The sequence below is a fragment of the Balaenoptera musculus genome, chromosome 1 (genome assembly GCF_009873245.2).
Source record: "Balaenoptera musculus isolate JJ_BM4_2016_0621 chromosome 1, mBalMus1.pri.v3, whole genome shotgun sequence".
NCBI classification, from domain to species: Eukaryota; Metazoa; Chordata; class Mammalia; order Artiodactyla; family Balaenopteridae; genus Balaenoptera; species Balaenoptera musculus.
The window spans coordinates 898,619-911,184 of NC_045785.1; the positions used below are offsets into that span (position 1 = coordinate 898,619).

The following is a 12,566-nucleotide window of genomic DNA, read 5'->3' on the forward strand; positions in this document are numbered from 1 at the left end:
CACCCTCAGTGTCCTCCTCCAGAGAATGGGGCACGTCCTAGGGGGTGATGCCTGGCGCAGGGTCTGACCCTGGGGATGCCTTGCCTCGCGATCCTCACCCGTTCAGTGTGAGGCTCAGCCATGAACGTGTGGGAAGTGCCTGGCTCTGCAGCCTCCAGCCCCTCCCAGCCAAGCAGTCAGGTTCCCGCCAGCCCCTCTCCAGCCCTGGACACAGCAACCCCCGTCCCTGCTTCCTGCCTCTGCGGACGCGGCCTCTCCCAGCACCTCCTCTGGCACACGCACACGGAGACTGTCTGTCTGGGTCTAACCCGCAGACAAGCCTCGCCGTGCTTTGAAACAGGGACCATCAGTGTAACTGACGGTTAAGCTGAGAACGCGCCACTGCAGGGGGAAGACAGGGCTGAGGCCCTCGGAGGGGTGACCTTGGAGCGGCCCCTCTCGGGCTGGACTCCGGCCCCGCCCAGGACCCCGCGAGCTGCTCCGCGCCTCCGGCCGTGTCCCCGCCGCGCCCTCTGCCGGGACCGCGCAGCACTGCGCCCGCGGGAAGGCGCCTGCTGGGGGGGGGCTCCGATGCGCTCCACACCCCGCAAGGCAGCGGCCCCGCCGCCGCGACGCACCTGCTCCAAATGCCGGCAGTGCCAGGGGAGAAACCGTCACCCTCTCCTGAAGGAAGCCCTTCGGGTACACACAGGCCCCCCCACCCCCGGGGTCTGCCCCACGCCGCAGGCCGTCCTGCTCCCGGGGCCCCCAGGGCCTTTCTCAGGCCGCCCGGACCCCTCTGCTCCTGCCCCACCCCTCCCGCCCTCAGGCCCCACAGCCAGCCTCCCTTCCGGGGCCCTAGGCAGACCTCGCTCTCTCCGACCAAGCTGCCAGGTCTGTGACCTGTCCCCCGCCAGGGTGCAGCGCCCAGTCGGCCCGCAGTCGACCTCCCTTGAATAAATGAAGGAGCAGGTGAAACGAATGTTGACATCAAACCAGTTTCTCCAAATCCCAAGATCCGAGACGAAGAAAGGAAACATCTGCGGCCCATCCTTCCCACAGCTGCGCGTGCCAGGCGCCTGTCCGCGGGCGTCCCGGGCTCTCCCGTGACCTGTGTGCTCCTCGCCAGGCCCCGCCCGGGTCAGTGTCACACCTGGTGGGATGACCAAACACCCACCCTCACCCCACGGGCCCAAGCAGATGCTGGCTCCGGCAGTCCCCTCTTCCTGGGCAGCCCCAAGTGTTGAGTCGGCACAGGTGCCGCCTGTGAGCTTTGATGAGGAAGGTCCCCAGGCAGGGTTCTGAGAAGGACCCCTCAGGAGGGACCACCGACCCCCACGGGAGACCTCTGCTTCTGTCTGATGAGGCTCACCGAGCATAAACTCCACCTGCCTTTCACCTTTCACCTAGAGGAGCTCAAAGTTGTTGAAAGTACTCATAAAGAACATTTAACAAAGAAAATCAGGGGGCGAGCCACACGCTGGGGCCCCACTCTGCCCTCTGCAGGCCCTGCCCACCTCCTCCCCACGGTCCCACAGCGGGTGGGATGCACAGGTTGCAGCCCCACCCTGGGTCCCAGATGACAGGTGACAGGAGGGGCAGAAGGCCCGGCTGGGTTTGGGGGGGCCGGGCAGGGGGAAGGTCTCCTCTCCCTGCACCTGCCGTGCTGTCGGAGCTCTACGGTGAGCCATTGTCACTTTTCTAATCAGCTAATAACAACACACATTTGTACTTTTCACTTTGGAAATAATAGGTGTTTGTGATCATGAACGTATATGAGATCTTTGTGGAAAACTGGGAAATACAGAAACTGCCCAGAGTGAAAAGGACCAGCCCGCAGCTGCCAGGCCCCTTGCGGGTCGGTCCCACCTGCGCCTCCGTCCAAGGGTCACTGCCGCTCCGCCCCAGGTGACATCATGCTGCAGTCTGCCGACGGGTGGGCCCCAGAACAGGTCCGGGGTCCTTGGAGGACGACTGGTCCCAGCATTTGAGGGGTCTTCACCCATTCGTTCATGAATTCATTCATTCCAGGTGTGCCAGATGCCTGACGCAGTGGGGATACAGCAGTGACCCAGGCTGATGGGGTCCCAACCCCGTCAACTACCCAAACACCCCATGCCCGTGGCCCGGATGCAGGGCAAGAAGTGGATGCCAGGCAGGCACAGCTGCCTGTCGCTCAGTCGGGACCAAGCCCTCTGTCCTCGAGGCCCTGAGAGGGATGGCTCAGTGGCCCTGCCCTCTGGAGGGGGTCTGCTGGCCTGGGCAGCAGGTCGTCGTTTTGCAGAACTTGTTGGTGGGGGGAGGGTCCTTCACCCTCCCCCCTCCAGCGGCCTCAGGGAAGTGTTCTGGGCACCACAGGCAACCCATGTGCCCTCAACCGGGCCTGGGGCTAGACATGGTCAGGGACACCCTCCCCTCCTGGAATACGCCTTTCTCCTCCCCCAACCCCCATGGGGAACAGAGGCCCCACCCTCCAAACCCACCTGACCCTGAGCAGGCAGCTACCGGTGCCCCCTCGGACTTCCTCACCAGTACTGGGTGACCCAGCTTCCAGGACAGAGGGTCCCATGTGGCACTCAGGTCTGCAGGCGGAGGCCAGTACCCACGGGGCCACCTGGGATGCCCAGAGCTCCTACCCTGACCAGGGCTTCCCTGGTTAGAAAGGGCTCTTGTGTCTGGTGGGGCCTTGGATGGGGCATGTCCAGGAGATGGTGCCCAGAGAAGGGACCCTCGCTAGCCTGTGCTACCAGCAGGGGGAAGAGGGCATCAAGGACTGGACCCCCTGGCCCCTCCTCCTCTGCCCTCACCACGCTCTGAGGCAGGAAGTCAGAATGGGTGCGGGGACGGGGGGCGGGGGTGGTGCTGTGGGATGTCTTGCTCTTCTCCGCCCGTCAGGATGTGCCCAAGGCCGTGTGCCAGGCTGGGCTCCCGGTGGCCCAGGGGACACAGCCACAGTGCTGGCCATGGGGCCAGGTGAGGGGCTGGCACAGGGCGCTGCATCCCACACGCTCACCTCTGGGCTGCAGGCTCCTGCTCCCTCCTGTGAGCGCCATGCTGCTCCCCTCACGTGACAAACCCTCGGACCCCTCCCCTTTCACATGCACCTGACAGCCAGGGAGCTCGGTGCCCATGCCAGCGCGTGGAGGAGTGCCCACGGGGTGGGGTCGGGAGCAGACTAACACGGGTGTCAGGGATGTTGAGACTCAAGGGAAGCGAGGGTCTGGGCAAAGGTGCCACAGCACATGTGAAGGCCCTGAGCCAGGAGGGAGCCAGGGGGCCAGTGTGGAAAGAGCCACAGTGAGGCTGGCGGGAGACCGGGCAGAAAGGCCTGGGGTCCCTGAGGACGATGCAGACCACTGCAGGTCTTGAACACCAGAGAGATGGACACAGATGGACTTAGGTTTTAGGGAAATTGGAGGCTTGGACCAGGTGGCAGCAGTGGAGGTGGTCGACACGGCAGGAATCTGGAGCTGCCAGGATCTGCAGATGGTGGTGGGCTGGGTGTAAGAGGGAGAGGAAGCAAAGGAAAGCCCAGGAGTTTTGAGGTGAGAATGAGGAAAGAAGGGGTGGGCGCCCTGAGGTGGAGGATGGCATGTCAGGGAGCTCTGGTGGGATGAGAGGTGCAATGGTGGGGGAATCAGCCCAGCGGGGCCATCTGAGCTTGGGATGGTACTTCGAGCCCTAAGTGGACACGAGCAGCTCAAGGGCTTGAGAAGCACCCATGACTGAGGCGGGGGCGGTGGGGACGCATTTAGAGGCTGACGAGGAAGTGGCAGAGGCACAAGGAAGAGACAGCAGCGTCCTAGGGTGAGGACACTGCCAAGGGTCAATTCAGAAAAAGCTGACAATTGGCCACTGTACTTAAAACACAGGAGATGGTAGTGACAGTGGCCTCAGAGAAAGTGGCAGGAAAGATAAAGTAGAGATAAGGGCGGCAGAAAGCTCTGGGCAGGAGTTTGTTGTAGAGAAGAGCAGAGAAATGGGCAGGTGGCCGGACGGCTGTAGGGTGCAGAGGACTTTGTTTTTTATTAGGACGGAGAGTTCACAGCACCCTAAGTAGGTGGGAGGTGGGCTGTCAACAGGTTTCTCTGTGCCCATCTCTAGGGAGAATATGGTTCTCCAGGGACACCCAGCACCCTGTACTAGGAGGCGCCAGGAAGCTCTGTGGAATGAAAGAGTGAATGAGAAATCCTTACAATTGTCCAGGTGAAGAGTGGTGAAGGCTTAGCCGGGACTGGAGTTGGGGGGGGGGGTGGTCAGAGGTTGCCAACGGGCTGGGGTGGGATGGGGAAGGGGAGGGAGGCAACAGGGGTGTGGCCCAGAGTAGGACAGGCCTTGGCAGGGGCGGCAGGGATGAGGGGTCTGTAGATCTCTGAGCCCGGGGTGCGCACCTAGTGCCCAGCTGAGGTCCCACAGACTGCAGATTTGGGCCCCTGTGGATGCAACCAGTAAGGGACGGGCCCAGGATGCAGGCACCTGGTGGGTGGGGGCGTGGATAGTATTCCAAGGCGACAGTCCGGAACAAACGCACGGTGTTAATAAGACCCAGAGAGGATGTGGATTCAGAAGTGAAGGTCACGGGCGAGCTGGACAAACGCGGCCTCCTAGTCCCGAACCGAGGAGTGAACTGGGGCAGAGGGAGCAGGCTAGCGAGTGTAGACAAACCCGCAGAAGGAGGAGGGCGGCTGCGGCCGGGAGAACCCACTGAGCCCGGACCTGCCGGCCGTGACCTTCGCTGGGTTCTCTGCTCCTCGCAGTCTGTCTCCGCAGTTGTAAGCTGGCCGGACGCGGGTCACTCGGTCCGAGCGCGGTTCGGAATCCAGGGTCTGAGCGGCGGGCCGCACTCGTCACGGGCGACCCGTTCCCGCTGTCCCCTAGCCCAGCGGCTCGCAGACTCGCGCTCATCCGATTTACCCGGGCTTGTTAGCACAGACTGCTGGAGTTTCGATTCAGCGAGTTTGGGCTGGGCCGAAGGCTTGAATTTCCAACAAGTTCCCGGGGCGCGCAGCGCAGGGGCCCCGCCTGGGAACCGCGGCCCCGCGAGCCCACTTCACCGAGGGATCAGTGCGCGGCGCAGACAGGTGTCGTCGGTTGCCGGGCAGAGCCGGGCCGCGCGCGCCGCCATTGGCCCCAGGTGGGGCCGTGCCCCGCCCGACAGGTAGTCCGCCCCGCGCCGCGCCATTGGGCTGCGGCCGTGGGGTCCCCCGAGGATTGGCCCAGGTGGCGGCCCCGCCTCGACCTCATTGGCCGCAGGTGCCACCGCCTCCGCCCCGGGACCGCCCGCCCCGCCGATTGGCCGCCGGCTGGGCCTCGGGTCGGCCATGTTCGGACACCCCCCCCGCCCCCCGCGAGGCCTGACGCCGGGCTCCGTGCGCGCCCCCACTGGCGCGCGCGCGCCGGCCGCGCCCCCGCCCCGCCCCGCCTGCAGCCAAGTTCCGCGGAGTTAGCCGGACCGGCGCTCCTCGGTCCCCGCGCCGCGCGCTCCCTTCCGCTTTCCGCCGTCTGCCTCACCTGCGCCCCGGCCCGGCCGCTGGGGCCCCGCGCCATGGCCCGAGCGTCCGGGGCGCGGCGCTGACGGCGGCCGGCGGAGCGCGCCATGCCCAGCAGGACCGGCCGCAAGATGGACGGGAGCGGCGGCCGCGTCCGCCTGAAGGCGCACTACAGCGGGTGAGCGCGAGCGCCCGACGGCAGGGCCCGGCCGGGGCGGGGGGCGTGTGCGCCGAGGCGGCGGGGCCGAGGGCAGAGCCGGGCGCGGGGAGCGGCCCCCGACAGCGCCGGCCGTCGGCGACCGTGTCGTCGCAGCTTCGGGAGGCCGAGGGCTGGGGGCAGCCGGCCGTGGCGCGGGAGGGAGGGGACAGCGAGGCCCCTCCGGGCCCAGGAGCGTCCCGGGAGGTCCGGAGGCGCCAGCGCCTAGAGGCGGCCCCGGGCGAGGCGGGCGCTCCGGGCGCACTTGAACGTCATCGGCGGGAAAGCTCGCGGGCAGGGTGGGGTTGGCCTGGCCCCCGGCGCTCTAGCTCGGGGTCGCCGGGCCCAGCTCGGAGCGCGCGGCCACGCGGGTCTCTCCCCGCCCCGACGAGATTTTCCTGGGCTGGGACTTGTCCGGAGGGGAGGCGGGCGTCTGGCACGCCCCGCAGTCCCGGGCCCTGTGTTGACACTCTCCCTGGAAAGTTGGCCGAAACATTCAGGCCACAACCTGTAAGGACGAAAGTTTTTGTCAAATTGTGAAGACTGCCGGCAGGTTTTAAAAACCGAGGTTTTCCTAAACTTTTTCCAACGTACCCGACCAGGTCTCAGTTTCAGAAGCGTTTCATGATCGGGTGAAGGGCAGGTGCGGTGAGCCGGCTGGTCGCGCGAATGGAGGGCCCCTGGAAGGGCTGGGGCCCTGCGTCCGCGCTCGGCGCCCTGGATTCGACCTGCCTCCCTGTGAAATGGGGCGAGCCGGCGCCCACAGGGGTCAGTGACCGGAGCGCCTGGCCCGGCCCAGAGAGCGCTCGCTGGATTCTCGGCCGCGTCGGGACAGCCCTGGTGGGGGGGAGGGGCTGCGCCCAGAGGCCGGGACCGCGCTGCGCGCTCAGTGCAGGCTGAGGTCGGAGGAGAACTAGGAGCCTTTGCTGCTGCTTCTTTCCACTGGTGTTGGTCTCCGGGAGCCCCCAGATTGGACTTGGCTGCTCGCAGGGTCGCCTCTGCCGGGGAGTGGGGAGGGGAGCGGACCTTGGCCCCGCAGATGAACTTGGTGGTCCCGGCTGCAGTGGCACCGGAGGAGGGGCTTCGGGCTCTTGAGCTGGTGAGCGCACCTTGTTGGGATGTCTATCAGGCCTCTCCTGCCCTCTGTGCTGTCCTCAGCCTGACCCCCTGGGAACGCAGTGGAGGGGGCAGTGAGGGGAATTGGTGGCAGTGCCCCAGAAGAAGGATTTCTGGGGGGGAATGACTGGCCAGCCCACCTGAAGAGGCTGACGGGGTCTTGTCTTTTGGCTGGCAGGGTGGGCTGCAGACTGAAGCTGGTGAGCTGTCAGCCAGGTCCTGGGCCTCGGCTGGTCCAAGGGTCTTGGCTCGCTGAGGTTAAGGAATGGCTGTCATACATCAGAGACAGTCCTTTTCTCTGCCTGGAACCATGGAATTGAGCAACAAGTGACTGAAAATCAGAGTTGATCCTTAGTGAGAGGAAGTCCACACCCGGAGAGGCCAGGGGGCAGGTGGGAACCAGACCCCCAGCCTTCCCCCAGGACGAGTTCAAGTAGGCACTGCGCCAGGGCTGGAAGGCAGACCAGGCAGTTGTCGTGGGCAGAGTTCAGGAGCCCCAGGCAGTTCTGGCTGAGCTGCCTGTCCGTCCCCTCCCCGGGCTTGGGCCCCTGGAGAGTGCTTTGGTTACCGGGGGAAATGTGACCTGTTGAGTCTGGTTTCCCGGCCGATGAGGCCACACCCTATACCCTTTCCTCTACTTTCCCTTCCCAATCTCCCCTCCTTCCTCTCCCCTCCCCTCCCTCTCTCCTCCCCTCCCTCTCTCCTCCCCTTTCCTCTGCCCCTTCTCCGTCCCCTCCCCTCCTCCCTTCCTCTCCCTGCTGCGGCTTCCTCCCCTCCTTCTCCCACTCTTCCTTCTCTCCCTCCCACCCTCCTCATTTCTGCCCCAGGCTGACTGTTCCTCCTCGATCCCAGCTCCTCACGCCTCCCGATGCTTTCCCGAAAGTGCTCCGCACTGGCGCCTCTTCCTGGGATGAGAGAGTCTGGCGTCTGAGTTGGGAGACGGTCCTCAGCGGGCGTTGACCTGATGCTGGCTCTGGAAAGTGTCCGCTGAGCTCCGCGCGCTCACTTATCCAAACCCCGTGGGTCCAAGTGAAATTCCGTCCCTGTGCTGCCACTGCAGGTTATTTTTAAGCAGCAGGGCCGGGAGCTGAGGGTCAGATACATTGGAGACACTATTCTTAAAAATAGGGGGTCGTCAGCCGCCCCCACTGGGGATGCCTTCTCCCTGTCGCCCTTTCCCATCCCCTCCCCTCCCCGCCCCAGGCCCACCAGAGGCTTGAGATCACGGTCTCCCCCTCGCCAGCTGGGCCTTTGGAGGGTGTGCAGTCACCGGACTCTGAGGGTGGGTCTGGGGGTCCGGCAGCTTCTGTGTTTTCAGGGGGTTTCCAGGTGATGCATGCTGGGTTTGGAGACCCTGCTCTGCGCGCTTTTCTGAGATCACAGGAACAACTTGGCTGGATCTTCCTTCTCTGCAGCTCAAGCTTGTCTTCCAGAACTCTTATTGAGGGCCTGCTGTGTGCAAAGCCCGGGCCTGGGTGCATGGCTTGGGCAGACCCAGGAGTCCCGGGAGGGGCCCTCCAGCAGGCTGTTGCCCCAGCCTGGGGCTCTGTCTTGGCGCCCTGAGCTGGCAGCCTCAGGATCCCTTTTGCTCAGAGATGCTGCTTCATTCGGGTTTGGGATGACATTAAGGGTGGTGGTCAGGGGTCTGGCCAGGGGTTGGGACAGTCCCTCCCTACTGGTGCCAAGGTCATGCGTTGGAGGGAAGAGCTGCAGTGCTGTCACTGGGTGATGAGCTTGGGGCCCAGGGGTGCCTCCAAACCACTGGGGAGCTGCCCACCTGAACTCCAGGCCCTGAAATGCTGGGGGGTGGGGACTAGCTGCCACCTGGGGGCAGAACTGCGGGGAGGGTCATGGGGCAGGGAGAGGTCAAAGGTGAAGGGATGGCAGACTGACTTCCAGAGTTCCCTGCGGCAGGGGGACTGGTGGATGCTGGGTCATTGGCGAGTGTGGGCAGCGTGGGTACCAAGTCTGGGTGACCCCAGGATGATGGGGTGGGTGCGATGGGGGCTTGGTCTCTGGGGCCCCCACTGATGAGCCATGTGAGCCCTCTGTGCCTTGGTTTGCCAAGACGTCGCAGGCTGTGGTGAGCTCGGGGCCCCGGGGGCAGGTGCTGTGGGTCTGTGAGCAGATGGGGCCAGTTCCAACGAGAAGGGGTGGGCGGCTGGGGGCCATATCCCCCCACCCACTAGGGTGAGTGACCCGTGGGCCGGGCCCCAGCTGTGGTGGGCGCCCAGCAGACAGGTCTTGGTGGCCCTGGATGTTACCTGGTGGACAGAGACTCTTTATAAACACACGTTTGATAGAATTCAGCAGCCAGCAGTGTTAACGCCAAGCAGATCCTGCATTTCTCTTGTATGGGATGTTTCAGATCTTTCTTCATACGCTCCACGCCCTTGTGTCAGTTGTTGGCAAAATTTCCCCAAAACTTGAGCGTATTCTAAAGTGGTTCTTGCTCAGAGTCTCAATAAGCATACCCGAGTCAGTGCCATCCCTGCTTTGGGTGGTGGGTGATGGGAGGGGACAGTGCATGGGGGGGATACCCCTCCCTCCCTATCCTGGGGGGGTCGAGCGTTTCCCTCGTGCTGACTTGCCTCCCCCCCGAAGGGCCAGCCCTCAAAGGCTGACCGTGAATCCCTGAGCTGTCGCCAATGATCCAGCTTCCACTTCCCTATTTTGGATGAAAAGATAAAAGGTAGTGACATTCTGGGACTGGCTTTTCCAAAAAACCGAACCTGGAATTGTGTTGTGGCCGCACCAAAGGCAGTCGAATGGTCCCTCCAGGGTTTCAAGAAGCTGCGGCCTTGGATTAATAAGTTACTGCCTTCTGCCCGCACCCCCCCAGTTCCCTCCCGTCTTCTGAAGGTATATGACGTGGCCCTGTTGGCGCCATGGAGGTTGGGGGACGGTGTAATGAGGCCGGTGGGCTTGAGATGAACGGGCTGTGTCCAGCCGCCCCACCCTTCTTGGGTGACCGTTCTGACAGCCTCACTCCTGGTGTCCAAGCAGGTCTGCCCGGCCTCCACGGGGGGGTGGGCGGTGCTTTCTGCCGTGCCCACCCTGGTCCTTCCGCCCCACTGAGGCACACCCAGGCACCCAGATAGATCTTTCTGCACAAGGGCACTCATGGTGGTAACTTCATAGACTGCGGGCAGTGGTTCTGGGAGAGGCTGTAATATTCTCTTTGGGGACAACATCGCTTCATTTATTTGATCAGTAACTTGGTTAATCAATCATCAGTACTTCATGTGGCTTAGATATGCTCCATGGTGAGACCTGTGCATCCTTTCTGCCCCAGGGACATCCTGATCACCAGCCTGGACTCCGCCACCACCTTTGACGAGCTCTGTGAGGAGGTGCGGGAGATGTGCCACCTGCACCAGGGCCACCCGCTCACCCTCAAGTGGGTGGACAGTGAAGGTAGCGCCTGGGCGCGTGTTGGTCGGTCGGGTTGTGCACCTCTGAGTCTGTGCGCAGCCCCTTCTGGGGGGAGATGGACAACCCTGGAATTAAACTGGTTAAATTTAACAAGCTTCCCCACTGGGGTCGTTGGAAGCTGTTTCCTGGGAAGAGGCTGCGACAGGTGCGTGGACAAACTGGGTGGGGGGGGTGGGGGGTGAGCTGCCCCTCTGGGGGGGCCAGCCACCCCGCAAGGCCAGCTCTGGGCTGCAGGGTCTCCTCCACGCCTTGCACGGCTCCTTACCCTCCTTACGTGACCTTCCTTCCTCATATCCTGGGTTTTTCTGGTGGGTGATTTGGAAGCTGAGCTCTTCATTTTCTCGGGGAAGTGGGGAGGGTAAGGGTGGCCGGGGCCCCAGGGTCCATCTCTCCTTCCCTCTCCCTCCCTCCTCTCTCTCCCTCCCTCCTTCCTTCTTTCCTGCTGCCGGACACACTTAGGAGAAAGCGGAGGGTTTGGGAGACCGTCCAGGAGAGACTGGCAGCTCTCAGCCTGGACAAGGGGCAGGTAGACCTCTAGCCGCGCCCCTTCCCACTGGAACCTGGCCGCGTGGGGCGCTGGCTGTCTGTGGATCTGTGCCCCTGTCCAGCCGCAGCGGGCAAGGAGCCCTTCCCTCCGCTCTAGGACTGGCTAAGAGTGTGCTTACTCTCACCCTGGCTGGGAAACCTAGGGCGCCTTAGCTCCCCGCGTGGCCTTCTCGGGCTGCGGGTGAACTCATTGCCCTTCTGGGCTTGACTGGTTCTGATGTCGGGCCCTGGCTGGGGTGACCTGCTGGTCAGGCTGGCCGCTCTGGGACCGGTCAGCTCTGCTCTGGGCAGCTGGTCACAAGCAGTGGGACTACCCTCCCAAACTCGGGTTCCCGCCACCGTGAACCCCTCTGCCTTGGGCCTGCGGTGGCCTCATCCATGTCTCTTGTCCACCAGGTGACCCCTGCACTGTGTCCTCCCAGATGGAGCTGGAGGAGGCCTTCCGCCTGTCCTGTCAGCGCAAGGACGAAGGGCTCATCCTTCACGGTCAGTGCCGGCCAGAGGGCCGTCTGGGGAGGTGGGGGGGGACGGGGGGGCGTGGGCGCTTTGTCGGACCAGGAGCCACATGGAGGATCGCAGTTTAAGATCTTAGGATGCCCGAGAATGTAAGGATGTGGAATAGGATGCAATGGGGGTTTTTTCTCTTACATTTTATTATCCAGATAAAATTGCTCTTGTAAGGAGAAGCCCGGGTCCTGGAGGTGGTTAGCCCTCACTGCCCTCGTTTCCTGGGGGCGGCATCGCTCACCTGCCCCCACCTTTTCGGGAGCTCCGAGGGCCCGGGGCCCATGCGCCTGTGGGCAGAGCAGGGACAGTGCCGCAGCCCTGCCCCAGGGTGGACGAGACCCTCCCCGTGGCTTTCTGCAGGCTCACAGCCTTCCTCCGCCGGTTAAGCTCAGCGCGGGGTAGAAATTGAGTAGCGGGAAGTGTTCCTTGCTACCGTGTCAGTATCGTCTTTAAATCGCAGGTTTTCAGACTGTGCCCCCCAGCACTTTGGGGTTCTGCAGGGTGTCTGCAGAGAGAGCATAGTTCTGGCAGCTGTGGCCGCCCTGCCACATCTGCATCCGCTTCTGGTGCAGCTTATACTCTGGCGGGGGCCACGGACGGCTGAGCCCAAGAGCCAGGACCAGCGCATGAAACCATCTACAGTGTTCTTTTTTTAAAAAATTTAATTAATTTATTTTTGGCTGCGTCGGGTCTTTGTTGCTGCGTGCAGGCTTTCTCTAGTTGCGGCGAACGGGGGCTACTCTTCATTGCGGTGCACAGACTTCTCGTTGCAGTGGCTTCTCTTGCTGTGGAGCATGGGCTCTAGGCATGTGGGCTTCAGTAGTTGTGGCTTGTGGGCTCTAGAGCGCGGACTCAGTAGTTGTGGCGCACGGGCTTAGCTGCTCCGTGGCATGTGGGACCTTCCTGGACCAGGGCTCGAACCCGTGTCCCCTGCATTGGCAGGCGGATTCTTAACCACTACCACCAGGGAAGACCCCGTCCACGGTTTTCTGTTGGACCATCGTTCTCTCTGACGCTGGACTAGTGGTTGGTTAAAATACCTAGTTCTTGTAGCCCTTTGTATGAATGCGGATTAAATGTCAAACCTACTCTCGTCCACTGCATGGTGGTCGTTAGCACGTCTGTGTTGACTCGACAGTGAAAGGTTTGGTACTTTCAAAATTCACTCTATTTTCTAGATTAAGAAAGAGGTCATTTTAGCTAGGTTTTAATACGTTTAACTTTCTTTTCTAGTAACTTATTGTGGAAGCCCAGGGTATATTTTAACATGCCTAATTTTGAACTCCATTTTGAGTGTA

General features: G+C 62.7%; 1 protein-coding gene across 1 annotated transcript in view; it reads left to right on the plus strand.

Annotated features, from left to right (window-relative positions):
- The first annotated feature begins 5,405 nt into the window (after positions 1-5,405).
- The window catches only part of PRKCZ (protein kinase C zeta), a 99,819-nt gene continuing 92,658 nt past the window's right edge, over positions 5,406-12,566 (plus strand). Inside the window, exons 1-3 of the mRNA XM_036865144.1 lie at positions 5,406-5,646; positions 10,076-10,197; positions 11,158-11,247. Of these exons, the coding sequence (XP_036721039.1) occupies positions 5,576-5,646; positions 10,076-10,197; positions 11,158-11,247 (283 nt within the window). The 5' untranslated portion in view covers positions 5,406-5,575. The remainder of the gene's footprint in view (positions 5,647-10,075; positions 10,198-11,157; positions 11,248-12,566) is intronic.